Below are 23,561 nucleotides of genomic sequence, written 5' to 3' on the forward strand. Positions count from 1 at the left end.
TGTTACAACAAAGATGTGCAGAAGAATATCCCTGAATACACAATACGTCAAACCTTAAGTGGATGAAAGAATATGTACACAATGCTGGAAGAACTCAGCAGGTCAGGCAGCATCCGTGAGAAAAGAGTAGCCGACGTTTCGGGCCGAGACCCTTCATCAGATGCTGCCTGACCTGCTGAGTTCTTCCAGCGTTGTGTATGTATTCTTTCATCCACAGCATCTGCAGTTGTATTTTTGTGTCTTAAGTGGATGAGCTATGGCAGCAGAAGACCACAGTGGGTTCCACTCCTGTACCTAATAAAGTAGCCACTGAGTATATATTACAGTAAAATACTTCTGAAAAGAAGTAACTTTTGTAAAGAGGAAAGCTGACAACAATGTAGTCGTAATCTATTTGAGTGATGCTAGTTGAGGTAAGATCATTATCCAGACTATAATCAAAGAGAACTCCTTTATAAATATATATGCATTTTGTATAAAAATTAGACCAGAATATCCAAGGCAACTTAATTAGCTAAAATTGGTGGAGGTTAAGTTTTAAGTTATTCCCTCTTTGTTCCTTGTCCTTGGACAATATGGCTTAATGTAAGAATTAGTAATCCAGTTAAATATCTAATAGAGTGTTAAGCAAACATGATTTATGCAATAAACAGAGGGAAAGTAAAAGGAAAACTGGGTGTTTAATGTGACTTATCCAAATGCAAGTTCTTAAGGTTGTCATAGCTTGGGGTGATACTGGGGATAAGTTCCCACTACCTATAAAGTGCTCCAATTGGTGTGCATCTCTAACAGTCTCTGATAAACAAGTACAACTCATTGCCTTCGTGTGTGGCTTAGATACTAGGCCTGGCGAAACTGTTTTTACTGACAAGAGAAGTGGCAAAAGTGAACCACTGGTGCCTCAAACCCAGCTGCTTCATCAGCCTTGGACAGCAGCCCACCTAGGAGAAGGAAATCTCTGATTTTAAACCTCCACTGCCTTGTGGCCATACCACCCATGGGAAATGCTTCGGAACTAAACACTGAGGAAGAAATCCAGAGCCAGGGTCCCTAAGGCAGTTTGATGTTGTTTAGAACTTCACTCTGGTAACCTCTGCGACGTCACTGGTGCCAAGTTGTATCGGCGCTTGCCCTTCCCTTGGACTACATCAGTGACGTGGAGAGGGGGAACCCGCTGCATGGACAACAGCTGGTTCTTCAAATCTTCCTGCCCAGGTTTGTGCTCTGGAGAGGACACAGTCCACCAGAGCTACAAACCCATGATCCCCTGGGGTCAATGGCTGCTTACTACTTCTATCCAGATGCATAATGGCATGGTATGGTAACTGTTCTGCTCAAGCCCCCAAGAATTTGCAGAGAGTGGTGGACACAATTCACTCTATCATGAAATCTAGCCTCCCCTCAATGGACTCTGCTTATGCTTCCTGCTGCAATCAATATAATCAAAGACCCCTCCCATCCCAGACATTTTCTGTACCCCCACACCACCCCAATTTGGCAGAACATACAAGATATTGAGAGCTCACACTATCAGCTTCTATCTCCAGTACAAGATATTGTCAATGCATACCTTTTGGAAGAAGCCTGAATAAGCAAAATTAAGCAGCTTATTGCTGATACCCACAAGGTGTGAAACACTCACTCAAATTGACCAGTGTTATCCAAAAATATGAACTAAAATTCCAACAACTAAACCATAGGGAATCTATCTAAGTCATTAGCTACAAAAACAGATTTTAAAAAGCGGTAATATAAACGAATTGAGAAGTGGAAGAGAAGACGGCAAGTGTCATAGCATGTTTATGCACACCAGAGTTGCTAGAGATCTTTTCATTACATCATTGTTACATCAGAAACCTGAGCAATGCAAACTAACTAAAATTGCAGTGAATTATTGCCAACTGAGAACTATTAAGCTGCGATTCTGTAACAGATGTGCTCAATGCATGTTTGTGAGATGGTGATTTATTTCTACAATAGGTAAGGTGTTGTATTATATAGACCAAATGAGCAATTTTGTTTCTGATGCCACTGGTAAGAGAAAAAAATAGAGATGGAAGAAGAACAGGAAATAATAGTTTTAAATTTATGTAGTGTAAAAATGTGATGAATTTCAGTTCTTTAATGAAAGCTCTTTTCACTTAAATGAATTACATAAGCAAAATATGTGCTACCACATTTAAATTGTACATTTGATGGTTCTAAATGGTGTTAAATTTCCAGGCAAGCATATTTCTTTTACTTCTATTGAAAAGGTTATTTGCAGCGATACCTTAAAGGATTCCATGGGCAATTCTTATAAGTATGTACAATGTGCATGCCACAAAGAATTTTTACTATACAGACAACCCCAGTGTCAAGGCACTTTGAGTCATGGAAATATGCCCTTAATTCACAAATCACTGCCAAAAATCTGAGATATAGGAATTTCTGTCTTGAAATTTGAGTCAGTTTTGTTTCTAGCATTCATTTCTTGGTAATGCAGTTAAAATTGCTCTGTATTATGGAAGATATTCCTGGGAGCATAACCCCCATCCCCAGTTCACCTGTACATGTAATACCTATTTCACAATAAGAAATACACTTAATGGCAAGACTTGGACTTGCAGCAAATTCCGAAAGACAAATTCTAGGTGTCAAAAGGACTTTTTATTCTGGGGCAGATGCCACCTAAGGGGTATTGATGTCAACTACAGTGCTAAATAAATGTCAGCAATTTTTTAAAATGCTGTAACAGTATTTAGAATAAATTCAAAAGCATTATCCTTTCACATGTTATGCTGTGTAAATCAGAAACAGAATTTGATGCATCCTGTCTCACAGTGTTGATAGTTAAAATATTTTTCCTTGTATTATTAGCCAATCATCTCCTAATATGTAATAATGAAAGCAGCAGAAAGTACACAATACATCACAGAATACACATCAACCTAGCACTTCAGATATTTCTAATTGTCTGTGTAGGAAAGCTTGGCATTCCTTCAAGGGTCCCATTGGCCATCTTGGAAAGTACAAAGCCAAAGCAAAAGGGTCCGTAGGATCATTGGGGACCCAAGTCACCTCAACCACAATTTATTCCAGCTGCTACCATCCAGGAAATGGTTCTGCAGCATAAAAGCCAGGACCAACAGGCTCTGGGACAGCTTCTTCCACCAGGCCATCAGACTGATGAACTCACACTGATTTGAGTGTATTTCTATGTTACACTGACTGTTCTATTTATTATAAATTACTATGATTGCACGTCGCACATGGGGACATAACGGAAAGATTTTTACTCCTTGTGTATGTGAAAGATGTAAGAAATAAAGTCTTTTCAATATTCAGTGAAATATCAACTCTCGATTCTGTTGCAGTAATTATCGAAAGTAACAATATCTTACCTGGCCCTGCACAATTAGAACAGTGCACACTTAACTAAACTTCACCTCAATGAGCTACCAAAAAGGATGTTGATGATCTTGACACTTCTTGGATAGCAGGTGGTAACAGATATCAAAATATGGAGCAAGTGCCACCTGCACTTTGGTCAAGGTAAAGAAAAAATTAACTGTAAGTTGGTGGAACTTGACAGTCAAAAAGTCAAATAGTCTTGAAGTGTACCCCTCTAGTGAAGTTAAAAAGCCATTAGAATTTTTTACTGAGCCAAAGAATTCATGTGTTGAATGCTGAATTTTTAATGATTTGTTTTAGGGCTGGAAAGAATCGGAAGAGACTCCTCGTATGAACAGGAGGGAAAAGTACAGTTTGTCATTGATGCTGTGTACTCCATGGCACACGCACTGCACAATATGCACAAAGAATTGTGCCCTGGTTACATTGGCCTCTGCCCTTCAATGAACTCCATAGATGGCAAGGAACTGCTTCAGTTTATTCGAGCTGTAAACTTCAGCGGTAAGTGCTTCCAATTTTGGATCTGTGCAGTTTTAATTTCAAGTTCTCATTTGAACATTTCTTTTTAATTTTGCAACACTTGAAACTGCCATGAGCTTCCTGCTGATCAGACCTTAAGCTGTGTTGTTCACAGCTTCCCCATTGTTTTCCTAAGGAGCAGGTGAGTTTGGGTTTGGCTTACATCCCACTAGCCCCAGTTATAAGAGTATAACCTCCACTGTTCAGCATTCTTGAAATGCAAGATTACTGTACAACTGTTCACTGAAGAAACAAGATATACCACTGATATTCAAGCAAATTTCTAACATTTCAGTGGGATTTCCTTACCAAATATAATTGCAACAATTTTTAAATTTTAAGCTTCTCAGTTTCAATTTGATTTGTTTTACTTGTTTTCATGTTGATAATTGTATTATATAAATGAGTTAAGATTATATCTTTCATTTGATTTCAGTTATAACCGTAATCATTTTGTAAACTTTTACTCATGAATTCTGACTCAATGTTATGTACTGGTCACAAAATCACCTTACCCTGTTGTTACGTTAAACCAAAAGGTTCTTGGAATTGGCTCAGATCGGCCGAAAGACACAAACTCCAATTATCTACACTCATTAGGACCGAACAGAGCAAGCATTAAAATGCTTATCTTGGTTTGCGCAGGCCCCTCTCACTGCAGCACACCTCCTGTTCTACTGAGTCACACGAGTCCCACCCCCGGGTTCATCTAACCTTCAGGTTCACATGGTCGTTCCCACATTCTTGCGGAGTGTTCCTATAATAGTAATCAAAGCTCCTTCAGCCAGTTCTGTTACGTTCAAGGCCATGATGGTGAGACGTCGACAAGCTCGAGGATTAACCATGCTCCAGTTGAACCCTCCTTCACAGACTACGACTCGTGTACAGCAGTGAAGTGAGATTTGAACACCAACTCTTCCTTGCTCTTCAAGAGTAATTCTAGCTTCATTCTCAAACTGGTGCAGCTTCATACTTGGAGCTACTAAGATGAAGTCTACAAACAACTGGCAAGTTATCCACTTTAAATCAGCCAGTGAAATACCACTGATGTTGAAGCCATATCTGTTTTTAGCTAACAAAATTGATGCTAGATCAATAAGGCTTAGAATTCACTTCAGACAACAGGTGCTTTTTCTTGCTTAACTTGTCTATTAGAAATGCTGGATTCACCCTGTAATACTTTACTCTGGCTCGATCATTCAGAATCCATTGAGGCTTTACAATTAGGTAATGTACTTTACTTGGCCTATGATAGAAGAAACACTAAGAAAGCAACTTTTGTATCCCCATGAGCACTATGAAACTCGTCACAGGCAATACTTTACATTTGGTTTACAGCTAATGTTAACATTAGAGCATGAAGAAAGAGGAAGGAGCAAGGAGTAGACAATTTTGTCTCTTCACTTGTCAGATAATGGCCCATCTTCCACCTCAGTGCCATTTTTTACAGGTACTGAGTGTTGCTTTATTCTCCCAATATCCAGAAATCCATTTATTTCTGTTTTGACTGAACTCAATGAACAAACATCCAGAGCCACCCTGAGTACAGAATTCCAAAATTTAACCACCTTCTCATTAAGAATTTGTTGGTTTTGTCTTCTCAGTCGTAAATGTTCTTTTTCTTTAGTCAAATGGTCCTTGGTTCCTTACTCATTGAAATATTGTCCCAGCCACCAGCATGTTGCGCCTAGTTAAGATTTCTTTGTTTCAGTTAGATCACTTTATATTTTTCTGAACTTTCAGTCAATCTCAACTCATACAGGACAGTTACCACCACTGACATCAGTTTGGTAAATCTTCACTGCACTCTCTCAATAGCAGGAGATTAGGAGTCAGGTATACAAGGAAACTTGTATACAGGAAACTATACAGAACACCGGGTATGGTTTTGCCAAATGTCCCAGAAGACATCTTTGCATCCACATTTAAATCCCCGTAATGCAAGTCAAAATGCCGTTTGGCTTCCCGGTTGCTTGCCTCCCTGCACATCAGCCCTCAGAATCAGAGTCAGGTTTATTATCACCGGCATGTGACGTGAAATTTGTTAACTTAACAGCAGCAGTTCAATGCAATACATAATATAGAAGAGAAAATAATAATAATAATTAATAAGTAAATCGATTACAGTATATGTATATTGAATAGATTTAAAAATCGTGCACAAGAAGAAATAACTGTATATGGAAAAAAAAGTGAGGTAGTGTCCAAAGATTCAATGTCCATTTAGGAATCGGATGGCAGAGGGAAAGAAGCTATTCCTGAATTGCTGAGTGTGTGCCTTCAGACTTCTGTACCTCCTACCTGGTGGTAACAGTGAGAAAAGGGCACGCCCTGGGTGCTGGAGGTCCTTAATAATGGACACTGCCTTTCTGAGACACTGCTCCTTGAAGATGTCCTGGGTACTTTGCAGGCTAGAGCCCAAGATGGAGCTGACGAGATTTACAACCTTCTGCGGCTTCTTTCAAAACAGTGATGCAGTGTCTTATACTCAGGTGTAGCTAAGCATCAACATTACTTGATCTACACCATTTAAGAATGCTCTGCTTTTCTGTTTGATGCACTAAAATCCATGGGTCCACGTTTTTCCTCACTCTATTGCACCTGTCAAGTTTCCATTAACCCAGCTCATCAAAATTCTCCTGGTACCTTTTTGCATCCTCCTCCTTCCTCACAATCATATCTGGTTTTCATTGTCCTACTTGGAATCTACTTGCACACATAAAGGACAACTTATCTCAATTATATGATTTTGGCTCAGTGATAAGCAGAGCCTTCTCTTATTTTTTCAGGAGTGACATAAAGGTGGATATCCTCATTTTTGTTTATCTGTGCTCCTGTGCATGAGGTGCCTGATGGTTGCAGTCACCCCTTCACTTCTGTGGTTAGAATTGCTTGTGACCAAAGATCTGTCTCCCTTGAGATGTTGACTTAGACTTTGATTAGGTAAAGAAGGATGAACGGTACCGTTGAATGTTATCTATTCTAACAACGACACAGCCAGAGTGGTGCATCAAAACCTGAAGTGAAGCTTTATCTTATGACCTTCAGATTCAGAGATGACTGATGCAATTCATCATTATTTTCCAGGCTCTGGTTTGCCTTTTTATTTGCCTACACTGCATTTTCTCTGTAGCTGCTACATTACATTCTGTATTCTGCATTCTGCTTTCTTTTTCTATTTTGATATGGCATGGCCTGTTTCGATGGTGTACAAGGTCACCCAGATTCCTTTGAATGGCAGTGCCTTTCAGCCCCTCACCATTTACAAAGCTGCATTGCATTTTTATTTTCCTTTTAAACTATATGAGCTCCGTTTCTTCCATCTGACAAGTCCTTAACGCGTATCTATCTCTGTGAAGTCTTTCTGCACTTTCCAAACCATCCACCATGTCATCCCACTTGTATCACGACCAAATTTGGATATATTACATTGATTTCTCCATACGTATTATGGAAGTAGGTTGTGAATAGTTAGGGCTCCAGAACTTATCAAACCAAGGGTGATCGTTTACTACCACACTCTGTTATCTCTCTTTTAACCAATGTTAATTCATACCAAGTATTACACTTAATGCCATAACTTCTAACTTAGATTCACATTTTCTTGTGTAACATCTCATTAAAGAGCTTCTGAAAGTCTAAATACACATCAGCTGATTTGTTGTCATCTGTTTTCAAGCCACAACTTCTTTAAAACCGACATTTATCAAATAGGAGTTCCCTTTCATAAATCCATATCAACTGTTCTCAGCTGAGCTATTATTTTCCAAATGCTCCCTTACCACTTTCCTAATAGTTGATTCCAACATTTTCCTTATTACTAGAAAATACCAAACTTGGTTTCTTTTCTTGTGAATGCCACCATCTGCAGTTGTCTCGTTTCTGGTAACCAGATTTTCTAACGCATCTGAACAGTGCAACGAAAAGTGTTTTTAGAAATGTTCAGCATCACCTTGCCTGCATGAGTGTGTCCTTTCCTATATTGCCAGATTATGTGTGCAATTGCTTTTGTTCATATGCTGCTGTGTCTGTGTTTCTTTCTAATGTGGCTGCTAATTTCCATTCCCTTTGAGTTCCATCCTGCTCTGTTATATCTTTGTTTCCATTGAAAAACTGAAGGTGAATTTAATGTGCCTTTCTGTTATATATGAGGATTTTAGTGGATATTTTTGTATTTTACTGGGGAAAATACTCCTACAGTATAATACAAAAATTACACTAAACTCTTCGGTGTGTGACAAATAGTGTAAAGACAAAGGGACTGGTTCAAGGTAATTTGAAATACAATGGTATAGCTAGAGTATTACTCTGACAAAAACTAAATTAAAATATTTCTGGCACCACTGTGCAATCAGTATTCGACTAGCAGCAGTAAATTGCAAGATATTTAGGCTACATTCTAAAATGTTTGATGCCAGGAATCCAGGTAGGACCACCCGGCACGGTATCTGTGACTGGAGTTTCAGAAACATACAGAGGAATTAATGAGGTGTTTCCAAAAAAAACTGAAATGATGAATCAATACATATGGAGGAGTAAAGAACTATTAATCTCTTAGTTCCTCTTCTTGATTGTATCTTTCCAGCTATTTCATTAGTCCTCCTTGCTTACCCTAACTAAGCGTGTAACGGTAACTGTTTAGAGTGCTATGTAGTCCACAATAGGTTCATTTTCACTTGATTCTCAATTTATAAGCATCTCATAAAAATCATGAGGTTGTAACAATGGCTTTTCAAGAATATTTGGCACAATAATTGGTTTTGCCATTGATTTAGTTGTAGTTGTTGAAAATGGGGATTTATCAAAAGACAAATAATTGTTGCTCTTTAGAGGAAGTGAGTTATCATCACTATGGATATATAATATAAAGGAATGATATACTTGCAATGCTTGGAGGATTTCTAAAGAGCTTCCCGATGATGCTTTTATCCCGAACATGTTGCTTTCACACAATTGAGAATACTCCAAAAGAAATGTATTTACTCTAATGTTTTTAGTGCCAAGTGCATTGTGTACTATAACTGGCTTGTCCCAATGGATACGTCTCCAACTCCTTTTGACATACTTACACTGCTTATCTTTAACTCCTGGCTCTTTGGCACAAAACACCAACATCATTGTATTCAATATCCAAAACAGCATGGCAAGCTTCAGCCAAACTTTGGGCTGACCTTAAGCAATCCAATCTGATGCACTGACTAGTCACATAAGCTCAGCATTTCTTTCTGTTGGAAGTTTCCCATGGTTGTTCATAAGCTAAAGAATATTAGACAAAGTGCAATAGATCTGGTATTTTCTGAAAACAAGAATTGAGTTGTTACAATTCAAACACCCAGTTTCCCATAAGAATGAATTACTACCTATCTGATCAATTTTAACTTCAGTCTTTTGCTGGTGGATATTTTGCTCTTATACTGTGGTGGTCAGCATTTAAATTCACATCACTGGCTATGAGTCATAATAGAGTGTGCTTATAAGCTGAAATTGATGTACTGTGAAATAACCACTGCATGTAACCTAGAATAACCATTGCCTTCATGACCTCCATTTGCTGTAAAGATTAGGCCACAATTACCTCAAATGCTGTGATACCATTTTGAAATGTCAGTCGCCTTATTCAAAATGGCTGCTATATTTGCTCTCCACAACACCAGCTGCAATTTGTAAGACGCTATGAAATACTTTAAAACTTCCTTGAGAATGGTAAGTATGGCATTTCTTCTTTCATTCTCCATCCTGCTCTCTACCTATGCATTTTTAAATATTTCTTGTTTACTTTTATAGCTTATTCTTTTCCCTTATTAATCTTGCTGAAGCAACTTACGCAAACAGAAATACTTAATAAAAACAGACTTGCTCTAGGATAGTACTTCAAACACAATTTACTTCAACTCTATAATAATTACCAAGGAAATCTTTGCTTTGTGCAACTCGTCTCTTAAAGCCAATGCCTCTGAAAACCATTTTGTTCCAGCTGTGTAATGTTGCAGATTGCTCTTTGTGATGCTGAGCTACTCACGTCACCACTGAGACTATCAGCTCTCCCAGGGAGTTTGACCTTATAAAACCAGAGCTCTTTCCAGTTGCCACATCAGTGCGTGTGATTGAATATTGATTACCCTTCAAAAAAAATAGACCAGATTTAGTCTTGGCCTGTTGAAGCTCCCATCTGACCAATCTTTCAACCAACTTGACACAAAGTTGAAAGCATAAAGTTAAGGGTACTGGAGATGAGACAACCAGGCAAATTCTTTGCTCCTGATAGCCTGCCCCTGAAAGTCATAAAAGAGGCGATGGCAGAGGTAACAGATATGTTGTTTATGTTCCGAAAAAATTCCCTAGACCGAGGTAGAAATGGGATCACTTGGAAAGTAACAAAATATATGACACTATTAAATGGAGGAGGGAGAGTGATTGAAAAATGTTGTCAGTAGTCTGTTGCTGAGAAAATGGTATTTTCTGTGCCACATGTGAGATCACATCTGGGATATTATGTATAGGTTTGGTCTCCATACCTAAGGAAGAATATATTTGCATCTGAGGGAATTCAACCCGCAGTCTGATTCCAGAAAGGGTGGATTTGTTTTCAAGAAGAGGTCAAGCAGGCTGTGCCTATTCTCTTTGGTGCTTTTGAGAAGAATGAGATGTAAATTCGTTGAGAAACTCAATGCTGCTTTCTGTATTTGAAGGTCTCAGCATAACATCTGATTATTTAGGACTCAGATGGTGATGAATTTCTTGACGGAGAAGATTATAGATCTCTAGAATTCTCCACCAAGAAGATTGTACATGTAACCACTAAGTATGAACAAGGCAGAAACTGATATGTTTTATTTTAGTTCATTTATCTATTTAGAGATATAGCATGCAACAGGACCTTCTGGCCCACAGCGCCGCACCACCCAGGATCCCACCGATTTAACCCTAGCCTGATCACAGGACAATTTACAATCTACTGAGCAGTATATTTTTGGACCGTGGGTGGAAACTGGAGTACCCAGAGGAAACCCAAACAACGTGAGGAATGAGCAGGTTGTCCTATTAAGGGATCAAACAATTGGGGCGTTATTCACTGGAATTTGAAAGAATGAAAGATAACTTTATTCAAATATCTGATGTTAAAAGGGTTTGACACCGTAGATGTCAGGATGTTTTCACTCACAGGAGAGTCATGAACAAGGGGACGTAGCTACAAAATAAGATCTGGTTATTTAAAATCGCTCTGTGTGGACTTTTCTCTGTGTGGTCTGTACTCACTGGAATTCAGAAGGATGAGGGGGGGAATCTCATTGAAACCTTTTGAATGTTGAAAGGCCTAAACAGAGTAAATGTGGAAAGGATGCTTCCAATGGTGGGAGAGTCTAGGACAAGAGGGCGCAGCCTCAGGATAGAGGAGTGCCCTTTCAAAACAGAGATGTGGAGTAATTTCTTCAGCGAAAGGGTGGTGAATTTGTCGACTTTGTGACCATATGCAGCTGTGGAGGCCAGGTCGTTGGGTGTATTTAAGGCAGATATTGATAGGTTCTTGATTAGACATAGCATCAAAGGTTATGGGGAGAAGGCTGGGAACCGGGGTTGAGGAAGAGAAGAAGAAAGACCAGCCATGATTGAATGGTGAAGCAGAATCAATGGATCAGATGGCTTAATTCTGTTCCTATGTCTTATGGTCTTTTCTCTCAGACATTAGTGAATCACTGAAATTCTCTGGCCCAAAAGCTGTAGATACCAGATATTTTATATATTTTTGATGATGAGACAGATAAATATTGAAAAGACTGAGCGATTACTGGTTTTGGAAACTGGCGTAGAAGAGAAATTGAGGCCAGCATTGATTCACCATGGTTGTAAAGAATAGTGGGGTGGGCTTGAGGGACTGAATGACATGTTCCTGCTCTTATTTTCATGAGGACGAAATGTAGGATCAGCATTGATCTCATAGAATAGGGTAAAACAGAAATGCTGAAAGTACTCAGCAGGTCAGGCAGCACTTATGGGGAGAGGAATTTCAGATGAATGACTTTCATTCAGGTAAATGGAGATAAGTGGTCAGTTTTGATGTGAGAGTAGGAAATGCTGGGAGCGCTCAGCAAATTGGTCAGTGTCTCTGGAAGGAAGAATAATGTTGGGATTTCAGGCAAGCTTATCAACGAGACATTGGCTATATTCCCTTCTATGTGAAAACTACCCGGGTAACTGAGTTTTCCAGCATTTTATGTTTTTTTTTCCTTTTCACTTTCTGTTTTTGTTTTGAATTATCAGCATCTTCAATGTTTTACTTTTCAATCATTGACCAGTTATGATGGAAGAGCAGAGAATGCTGGGATTGGTCGGTGGGCCATGCCCACACAGTAAACCCTCTTCGACGCAATAGAACTTCTCGTGAGGTTCTGATACCCTTTTAACTTGCTCCATGATCAATCTAACCTTTCACTTCCATGATAGTCCTCAATTTTTCTTTAGTCCATGTGCCTATCTAAGAGTCTCCTAAAGGTCCCTAATATATTTGCCTTTGTCACCACACCTACCAGTGCATTCCATGTATTCACCACTCTGTGTAAACACCCTACCTCTGACACCCCCTTATATTTTCCTTCCAATACCTTATAGTTATGCCCCCTTTGTATTAGCCATTTCTGCTCTGAGAGAAAGTTTCTGGCTTTTCACTAAATCTATGCCTTTTATCATCTTGGACACCTCTGTTAAGCCATCTCCCAACTTCCTTCTCTCCAAAGAGAAAAATCCTAACTTGCTCAATCTATCCTTATGAGACATGCTTTCTGTGACCAGAATTCAACACAATATTCCTTTGGATATATCCCTTTGGCCCACAAAACTGTGCCAACATGTCCTTACCTTAGAACTACCTAGGCTTACCCATAGCCCTCTTTTTTTCTAAGCTCCATGTGTCCATCCAGGAGTCTCTTAAAAGACCCTATCGTTTCCGCCTCCACCACCGCCGCCAGCAGCCCATTCCATGCACTCACCACTCTGTGTAAAAAATCTTACCCCTGGCATCTCCTCTGTACCTACTTCCAAGCACCTTAAAACTCTGCCCTCTCGTGCTAACTATTTCAGCCCTGGAATAAAGCCTCTGATTATCCACACAATCAATGCCTTTTGTTATCTTGTGCACCTCTATCAGGTCACCTTTCATCCTCCGTCGTTCCAAGGAGAAAAGGCCGAGTTCACTCAGCCTATTCTTAAAGGCATGCTCCCCAATCCAGGCAACATCCTTATAAATCTCCTCTGCCCCCTTTCTATGGCTTCCACATCCTTCCTGTAGTGAGATGACCAGAATTGAGCACAGTACTCCGAGTGGGCCAAGTGACCAGGGGCCTATATAGCTGCAACATTTCTGCTTGGCTCTTAAACTCAATCTCAAGATCGATGAAGGGCAATGCCTTCTTAACCACAGAGTCAACCTGCGTAGCAGCTTTGAGTGTCCAGCTTTATCTTTTGTCACTTCCTCTAAGAATTCAGTCGGTTTCATGAGGCACAAGCTGCCCCTCACAAAGCTATGCTGGCTATCCCTAATCAGACTATATTTGTCCCAACGCTTGTAAATCCTGCTTCTATGAATCCTCTGCAATCAATTGTCCACCACTGATGTAAGACTCACAGATCTATAATTCCCTGGGTTATATCTATTACCTTTCCTGAACAAAGGAATAACTTTTGCCACCCTCCAATCCACTTGCACTGCTCCTGTGTCCAGTGAGAAGACAAATATCATCGCCAAAGGTGTCCAAATCATTAACATAGATGACTAACAACAATGATCCCAGCACCAATCCCTGTGGCACTCCACTAGTCACAGCCCTCCAGACACAGAGACGACCATCTACAACACTTGCTGGCTTCTCCTGTTAAACCAATGTTGAATACAATTTGCTACTTCTTCATGAATGCCAAGCGACTGAACTTTCTGGACCAGTCTCCCATGTGGGAGTCAAAGTCATCGCTACTACCCATGTAGACAATATCCACTGCTTTTAAAGCAGTATTCTTAGAATACATTCCAGTAATTTTCCCAAATCAGGTTCACTGGCCTATAATTTTTCAGCTTACTCTTGGAGTTTTTCTTGAACAATGGAACATTCTCTGTCCTGCACCTCACCTGTGGATGAGGAGATTATAAATATCTCAGCTGGGCCCTGCAATTTCTCCACTAACCTCCCACTAGGTCCGAGAGGACACACTGAATTGTTTCAAGCACTTCTTCTCTAAATCGGATATGTCCCATGACATTATTACCGTTTTGCCTGAGTTCTATAAACTCTGTGCCCACCTACAGAGGAAATACAGATGAAAAAAAAACTCAATTTTAGATTACTTCCTTCTCTTTTTGTTCCCTGCACAGATGATCTTCTGGTGGACTCAGTGCCAGGAACTTCACTGCTGTGGCTTTCCTTTGCTGGGTCAACCTCACCAATAGTATCCCAAACAATACAGGTGTACTGATAACTGAGTGGAGCACCGACAAGAGTTCCCTGGAGTGGCTGCCTATTCAATTTCCCTCTTCTGATGGTTAATCAGTTACTTGTGACCTGCGCCTCAGAGATAACCACCTCTCTATATTTTCTGTCAATCAACCCCTCCATCTCACAAATGAACCAAACATCATCCAGCTCTAGTTCTAGTTCACAAATGAGATCTGCAAGAAGCTGCGGCTGGATGTCCTTGCACGTGTAGTCATCAGGGATGTTGGAAGTCTCCCTGTCTTGTCACACTTTAAATCAATTTATATTCAAATATGCTTTCTTTCCACTTTGAAAGCTTTGGATACTGGGAATACCCTGGTATCTCAATGGCCAAGTGTTACTTCAGTCTAATGATGAGATATAGGAAAACCACACTGATAAGGAACATCTCCTGCCCAGTTTATTCTCCATTGAGTGGGAATTGGCTTATTAGATTGCTCCCTGGGACCTGAAGGGCCAAATTGCAACCTCCTGTGCGGTGATAATAACTTAGTATAACCTGGCAGCCAGACTTGGCCAGATTTATTGGTCCAATAGGAACATTTTGCATTTAGTCAGATTTGTGGCAAATCTGATTAATTCACCCGATTAACCAGATCAAGTGGTTTCCAAGCCAATTGTTACAAGCAATGCTCATTTAAAATTCTATTTATTTAGCTTGAATGGCATACCGAAATCTCATTCACAAGTGCTCTTATCACCATTGAACGGACTGCCTTTGTTGTTTCTGGTTTGGGCTGATGTCTGTGTAAGACAGCAATATGATTGCCACAACTTCACGTTCCAACCCTTCAGCTTCAGATGAGCTTGAAGCACAGAAAATCTACTGAACCCACCACCAATATTTTGTGTGTTAAAATTTCTGAGTTGAGTTTGATGGTGAAGTCATTTTGCTTCATTGAGAAAATTAATTAATTCATGTCAAAAAAATACTGTTTTCAAGGTGTTTCTGATACCAAGTAACTTAAATATGGAGACAATCTGCATTTAACATAGCTGTCATCACCCTTCTTTAGCTATACTTGTGTGTTGCATTATTGCCATTTTATTTTGACATCGTCTCTTTATAGTGTAAAATAAAAATCAACCACTGATTAAATAATATATAGATCTATCTTATCCCATGTACTAAAAGTAATATGGGTATCTTACTTTTCATGCGGAAGTGGTTTCGCAACACATATATCTTTGTTTGGAACTGAAAATGAGTTAAAGTTTTTGTTCCAAGTGAATTTTAATTGCGAGGTTCTGAGTCATTCACAAACACTCACATCACTTAATCCCAAATCAAATGACTTATTTGAGTTTTGTTCCATTTCCTTTTGTTTCTCACATGCTTTTTGAAATGTTTATTCATCGTGCAGGAAGTGCTGGCACACCTGTGACATTTAATGAGAATGGAGACGCACCTGGACGATACAACATCTATCAATATCAGATTGCCAATTTGTCCTCTCATGGGTATAGGGTAATCGGACAATGGACGGACCACCTTCATTTGAATGTAAGCAATAGTTTTTTTCTTCTTGATAGCTAACGCAGCACAACCCGTTTAGTTCAAAACTTCTACCGGGAAATACGCTGTTTTTTGGAAAACATCTGTTTATTTTATGTCTCATTCATATTATTCTGTCCTGTAGAGTGTACTCATCAGAAAAGTGTTGGATAGCATGAAATTGGCTGCAGACAGACATAAAATATTTGCTTTGTGTTCATCCTTTGATGCGTACAATTGCTTATCCCACTTTTCATGCTCATGATGATGTAACAAGCTTTGCTTTTTGGAGCATTGGATAATGTGCATTATCTTTTCACTCGGAATTTGTATCATCAAAATAACTTAGTCTGTTGAATTGGGGTTATTATGGCCATTACAAGTGTCCAAGTCCTATAGCTTCTTACAATTGTGAGCATTTTGAGATGGATTAGCAATCACACTCATTGAGGCAGTAATGATGTCAGGGCAGAAAGAAAATTCTCATTGATATGATCATTAACGATTCTGCTATCATTTTCTGACCACTGCATTTTCAGCAGGTCAGAAACTTCTTTGAAATTCATTTTAAAATGCCTACTGAGATTTCAAAAAAAAGTGCCAAGGCTCATCTTTCAAACAAGATGGTTCTGCAGACCACAGTTCCCGAGGAGATGCTGGATTGCATAGTGGGAGTTCAAAAGAAGTTAGTGGGGGCAGTCAGGGCATTCTGTGTGCCTCAGTTCCCGAGGAGGTGTTATGCTATTAGGCACTTGGCAAGGGCCAGTAAAAAGGTTTAAGCGGAACAGCCATTGTGTGAGTGGGCCTGTGTTAGAGTGGGCAGGTCAGGCTTTGGCTCACAGAAGTTTTGACGAGGAGAGGCAGGGCTATAGGTACTTTTTATCATTGAACTTTGCATTCTTTTTTTCTCAATGCACAGTTGGTCCAGTGGGAATACCAGGCAAGATAGTGGAATGGCTCTCTTGCAGTAAATGGGAAGGCAGGGAAACCTCTTGCGTCGGTGATGACTATACCTGCAGGAAGTGCATCCAGCTGCAGCTTCTTTCAGACTGTGTTAAGGAAATGGAACTGGAACTGGATGACCTCTGGATCATTCGAAAGACTTACAGGTTGATCGACAGGACATACAGGGAGGTGGTTGCAGCCAAGGTGCAGGATGGAGGTAACTGGGTGTCCGTCAGTCAGGTGAATGCGATAGGCAGCCAGTGCAGAGTGCCCTTGTGGCCGTTCTTGTCAATAACAGTTATTGCACTCTGGATACTGTTGGGGGAGGGAATAACCAAGCAGGGGAAAGCCAGAGTGATTAGATCTCTGTGGCTCAGAGGGAACTGGGGAGAAAAGATGAGCTGTAGTGATAGGGACTCCATTGGTTTGGGGACAGTACAGAAGGTTCTGTGGATGAGAATGAAATTCTTGAATGGCTTGTTTTCTCCCAGTGCCAGGCTCAGGGACATATTGGATCAAGACTCCAGCATTCTCAAGTAGGAAGGTGAAAAGCCAGAGGTTGTGATCCATGTCCTTAATCAGTACATTGAAGTCCCAACTACAGAGAGGGATATACTAGATTTCCTATTAGGGAATGAGACAGGGCACGTGACAGAAATTTGTGTAGGGGAACACTTTACACTAGTTATCATAATTACATTAGTTTCAAGATAATTATGGAGAAGGATAGGTCTGGACCCAGGGTTGAGATTTTAAAGTTTGACGGTTTCAGGAAGGATCTGGTAAGTGAGAATTGGGACAGGTTGTTTTCTAGCAAAGGTGTACTTGGTTAAGTGGAAAGCCTTCAAAAGTGAAATTTTGAGAGAGCAAAGTTTGTATGTTTCTCACGGATAACAGGTTTAGTGACCCTTGGTTTTTGAAAGATATCGAGACCCTGGTTAAGAAGAAGAAGGAAGTGCATAGCAAATATTGGCAGGAAGGAGCAAAGGATTTATTTCAATAGGTACATTTAATGTCAGAGAAATGTACACAATATACATCCTGAAATTATTTTCTTCGCAAACATCCACGAAAACAGAGGGGAGCCCCAAAGAATGAAAGACAGTTAAAATGTTAGAACCCCAAAGTCCCCCCACTCCCACCCACCTGCTCCATTGGATTTGTGGGAGAATCCAGAGAGTGGTAGTAGATGGTTGCCTCTCTCTGACTGGAAGCCTTGACTAGTGGTGTGTTACATGGAATAGTGCTGATTCCATTGCTATAAGAAATGCTAGACAACACTAAAGAAGGAAATCAGCAGAGCTAACAGAAGAAATGAGGTTGCTCTAGCAGACAAGTGATGGAGAATCCCAGGAGCTTCTACAGATATATTAAGAGCAAAGGAGAGCAAGGGACAAAATGGATCCTCTGGAATATCAGAGTGGTCATCTATTCATGGAGCTGAAAGAGATAGAGAAGATCTTAAATGGATTTTTTGCATCTGTTTTACTTGGTAGATGGGCACAGAGTCTATAGAGGTGAGGCAAAGCAGAAGTCACCTTATGGACTATATACAGACTACTGAGGAGGGGCTGTCTTGAGGCAAATTAGAGTGGATAAATCCAGAGCCTGACAAGATGAGGTGTTCCCTCAGCCCCTGTAGGAGGCTAGTTTAGAAACTGCAAGGACCCTAGCAGTGATACTTAAAAGATTCTTAGCCATGAGTGAATGCCAGAGGATTGGAGGATAGCTAATGTTGTTCCATTCTTTTAGAAAGGCTCGAAGTATTAACCAGGACATTATAGGCCAGTGAGCTTGTCATCAGTAGTGGTTAAGTTATTGGAAATTACTCTAAGGGATTGGATATATAAGTGTTTGGTTAGACAGGGACAGATTGTGGATAGTCCATATGGCTTTGTGCATGTTAGGTTATGTCTAACCAATTTTACAGAGTTCTCCGAGGAGGTTACCAGAGAAGTTGATTGATGGAGGTAAGGCAGTGGATGTGGTCTATGTAGATTTTAGCAAGGTCTTTGACAAGGTCCTGCCAGAGACGTTGTTCAGGAAGGTTCAGTCACTTGGCATTCAAGATGAGATTGGATTCGCAGGACAGTCTAGAGAGTGGTGGTGAAGGGTTGCCTCTCTGACTGGAGGCCCATGACTAGTGGTGTGTCACATGGAATAGTGCTGGTTCCGTTGTTATTTGCCATCTATATCAATGATTTGGATGATGCTGTGGTAAAATGGATCAGCAAACTTGTGGGTGACACCAAGATTGAGGGTGTAGTGGACATTGCTGAAGACTGTCAGAGCTTACAGCAGGATATGGACCAGCAGGAAAAATGGGTTGAAAAGTGACAGATAGAACTAGATACAGACAAGTGTGAGGTGTTGCACTTTGGGAGAACAAACCAGGGTAGGACTTACAGGTGAATGGTAGGGCACTGAGGAGTGCAGTAAAAAGAGGGAACTGAGAATACAGGACTGTAATTCCTTGAAAGTGGCGTCACAGGGAGATAGAGTGATAGAAAACTTTTGGCACAATGCCCTTTATAAATCAAGATATTGAGTACAGGAGTTGGGATGTTACATTGAAGTTGCATAAGATATTGAGCAGGCCTAATTTTGAGTATTGTTTGCAGTTTTGGTCACCGACCTTCAGCAAAGATGCCAGTAAGACTGAAGGAGTGCAGAGAAAATTTACAAGGTTGTTGCTGGGGCTTGAGGTCCTGAATTATAGGGAAAAGTTGAATAGGTTAGAACTTTATTCCATAGAGAGTAGAAGAATGAGGGGAGATTTGACAGAGATATACAAAATTATGAGGGTTATAGATAGGGTAAATACAAGCAGGTGTTTTCCACTGAGGTTGCATGAGACTTGTACTAGAAGTCAGGTTAAGGGTGAAAGTTGCAATATTTATTGGCAATATGAGGGAGAACGTCTTCTCTCCAAGTGTGATGAGAACGTGGAACTGTCGGTGGAAGTGGTGGTTGTGGCTTTAGTTTCAACATTTAAGAGAAATTTGGATAGGTATATGGTTGGGAGGAGTATGCAGAGCTGTGCTCCAGGTGCAGGTTGATGGGACTAGGCAGATTAATAGTTCAGCATGGACTAGATGGGCTGAAGGGCCTGTTTCTGTGCTGTAATGTTCTAGGACTCTATGAATCTATAAGATTGTGGGGATCTGGGTAAACCAATATTCTTTGTTATTATAAAGTATCAGTTTTGATGCGGGACTGGATGCTCATGTGGACTGCAATCAATGAAGAATGTGAGGCTTCCTGGCATAATGTAAACCATTTGGGTTTTATATCAGTTAAATTGCTTTAGGTTGAAGGTCATGTGTTGTTTCTCCAGAACAATAGTAGAAAAATGCTCTGGAAATGTTACCTTTCGGAGGAAACATTAAATGGAGTGTAATTTTGCGAAGATGATTTAATCTCTGGTACCCTGATCCATTTGTATCCCTTGCTGAATATTTCTAAATTGAGATTGTTTGCTTCGGTGGCTGTTTGTGCGAGCATGCTACACAAAATGTGGCTGCTCTCTTTCCTACATTAGCACACTAATTTCCTTTCAGAAGAATTTCATTGGTTCCAGAGTGCTTTGGGTAATCATTATATTCTGATCTGATGTGTAAAGGGGCCGTTTTCACCCATTGCATCCACAAAGCAGTTCCATTCCCCTCTTACTTTCCCTGCAACCTATTCTGTTTACATTACTGACACCTCCCCCCCAGATTCTACCACTCAGCTACATACCAGAGGCCACCTGCGTATTGCTGTGATGTGGGAGGTAACCAGGGCTGCACTGGGAAGTCTATGCAGTCACAGAGTGAGCATGCAAACTTTGAGTCAGGCAGCACCACAAGTAGATATTAAACCTAGGCAACAGAGGTAGGTACAGAGGAGATGTCAGGGGTAAGTTTTTTGAGCAGAGAGTGGTGAGTGCATGGAATGGGTTGCCGGCGGCGGTGGAAACAATAGGGTCTTTTAAGAGACTCCTGGATGGCTACATGGAGATTAGTAAAATAGAGGGCTATAGGTAGCCTAGGTAGTTCTAAGGTAAGGACATGTTCGGCACAGCTTTGTGAGCTGAAGGGCCTGTATTGTGCTGTAGGTTTTCCATGTTTCTAACTCGACTGATTGTGCTGGCTGAGCCAACAGGAATGATCTGAAAGGGATGTGTAAGGTATAACGTAGCTGCTTTGCTCATGAATCAATAGAGTGCTTGAGAAGCAGAGTCCTGCCTGCCATCCCATTCACTGTGACTTGGTGTCTACAAACCTGGCTACACCTCCTCCACCAGATGGATCTCCCCATGCAGTGATCAGGCAAAGATTCTTTCCAGCGATCTGCTTGTGCTTAGACTATTACACTTGCTAATCCTTGCTACTTACAATGTTGAAGCAGGTATAATAACATTATTTAAGAGGCACTTGGACCATTTAGAGCAGGGTTCCCAACCTTATTTATGCCATGGACCAATACCATTAAGCAAAGGGTCCATGGACCCCAGTTGGGACCCCCTGGTTTAGAGGACACTAGCTGAAAAGGTTATTGTGGACAAGTTGGCCCAGAAATTCCATTTCTACATTGAATTACCCTATGAGTCACAAAATATTTCAAATTGCACTACCTTTGGTTAATCACCCATTAATGGATGGGTTTTTCTGCCATGATTTAATATGAACATTTCTTTCAGTGATTAATATGCCACCGATTATGTGAGAAAGCTATTTCAGTTTCTTTAAATGTTATTGTACAACCTGCCATAGCCTTTTATGTGGCACACGGTAGATGACTTGATGACTGATCATTTTTTCAGGTGAAGGACATGCAGTGGGGCAGCGGAGGACCCGCCATTCCACAGTCAGTCTGCAGTCAGCCATGTAAGGCCGGTGAGAGGAAGAAGACGGTGAAGGGCGTGCCGTGCTGCTGGCACTGCGAGCGCTGTGAGGGCTACCAGTACCAGATCGATGAATCAACCTGTCAGATGTGTCCGTTCAACAGGAAGCCCAATGCAAATGGCACAGACTGTCAGCTTATCCCCATAATCAAGCTAGAGTGGCATTCTCCTTGGGCAATCGTACCTGTCTTCATCGCTATGTTGGGAATCATAGCCACCACATTTGTCATAACAACCTTTATTCGTTATAACGACACACCGATAGTGAGGGCATCTGGCAGGGAGCTAAGCTATGTCTTGCTGACTGGGATATTCTTGTGCTATGCTGTAACCTTCCTAATGATTGCAACTCCCGACATAGTGCTCTGTTCCTTCCGGCGAATCTTCTTAGGGCTGGGTATGTGCATTAGCTATGCAGCCCTGCTCACCAAGACTAACAGAATTCACAGAATATTTGAGCAAGGTAAGACATCTGTCTCTGCTCCCAAGTTTATCAGCCCGGCTTCCCAGCTGGTAATCACTTTTAGCCTCATCTCTCTGCAGCTCCTGGGAGTCTTTATCTGGTTTGCTGTTGATCCTCCGCATACCATTGTGGACTATGGGGAGCAGCGAACAGTTGACCCAGAAAATGCCAGGGGCGTTCTCAAGTGTGACATTTCTGACCTTTCTCTCATCTGTTCTCTGGGATACAGCATTCTGCTGATGGTCACGTGTACTGTGTATGCAATTAAAACCAGAGGGGTTCCAGAGACTTTCAATGAAGCCAAACCCATTGGGTTTACCATGTACACCACCTGCATCATTTGGTTAGCTTTTATTCCAATATTTTTTGGCACAGCCCAGTCCGCAGAAAGGGTAAGTGGTTTTAATACTTTGATGGCCTTCCATTATTGCATGGTATCAATGTTTCTCATTGAACGTCTGTTTTATCTCATCTACATGTATTTGTTTTAATCTCTCATTGCTAAATGAACATCAGTAATGCCCTGAAAACTCCTTTTAAAAGAATAATGTATTATCTGTTTTCTGGTGGAAGCTCTATCCATTTGTACCTTCTGCAGATGCCATCCATAAGGTACATCAATTCACCTTAAATGGGTCTACAATAGTCTCCTAGCTCAAGATGGCTAAACAATCCAAAGCCAAAATAAGAAGTGAACATATCACCAAAGAAGGTGGACAAAATGTAGCATCTAGTACTGATGCATTGTATCAAGCATCAATTGCACTCAGTTTTGAATGCTCAGTTGCATTGATGTCATTAATATCATGGTGAACTCTTCTTATACCTACTTAGAGTTATCAGCTACCAATGAGCGAATGAAGAATGGGGCTGTTGCCGGGAGCTCCGTTGTATCTCAGTGGTTTGAGTAAGCTTATTGATGATGATTCTTTCCTTACTCCATCGATTGCTGAGAGCACATGACTATGACATCAGTAGCACCTTTGCTTTTTGATCTTGTTGTGCTTTTGAACACCTCAAAAGAGGTGTGATCAAGGCATGAGCAAATTATTAAATGCAGGGTTGTGCAGTTTCTTTGGTGTACCAGTTGTGACATTGTGTACCAACGTTCAATCCCTGTTACCAAATAACTTTCCACAGTACTAAGGTGGGAATGATGCTAGTTGGGGTGTTTTAGCAGACATGCCCTTGTGACTCTCCCGCCATAGATTTTTGAGCTCATTTCAGTACATCAGAAACTGGGAACAGTGCCTGTGCTCTGAGCGAGCAAGAAAACAGAATCTGGACAATCGTGATCCGTTTTCATCTCCATGGTGCAGAACTTCACAATGGAGGATAAATGGTGAAAGCACACATTCAAGTCTGGTAAGCAGAATG

General features: G+C 40.7%; 1 protein-coding gene across 1 annotated transcript in view; it reads left to right on the plus strand.

Annotated features, from left to right (window-relative positions):
• LOC132397675 (metabotropic glutamate receptor 8-like) overlaps positions 1-23,561 on the plus strand; it is a 381,459-nt gene that overhangs the window by 305,054 nt on the left and 52,844 nt on the right. Inside the window, exons 7-9 of the mRNA XM_059976443.1 lie at positions 3,694-3,894; positions 15,758-15,897; positions 21,641-22,576. Coding sequence (XP_059832426.1) covers positions 3,694-3,894; positions 15,758-15,897; positions 21,641-22,576 — 1,277 coding nt within the window. The remainder of the gene's footprint in view (positions 1-3,693; positions 3,895-15,757; positions 15,898-21,640; positions 22,577-23,561) is intronic.

The sequence above is a fragment of the Hypanus sabinus genome, chromosome 8 (assembly GCF_030144855.1).
Source record: "Hypanus sabinus isolate sHypSab1 chromosome 8, sHypSab1.hap1, whole genome shotgun sequence".
Lineage (NCBI taxonomy): Eukaryota > Metazoa > Chordata > Chondrichthyes > Myliobatiformes > Dasyatidae > Hypanus > Hypanus sabinus.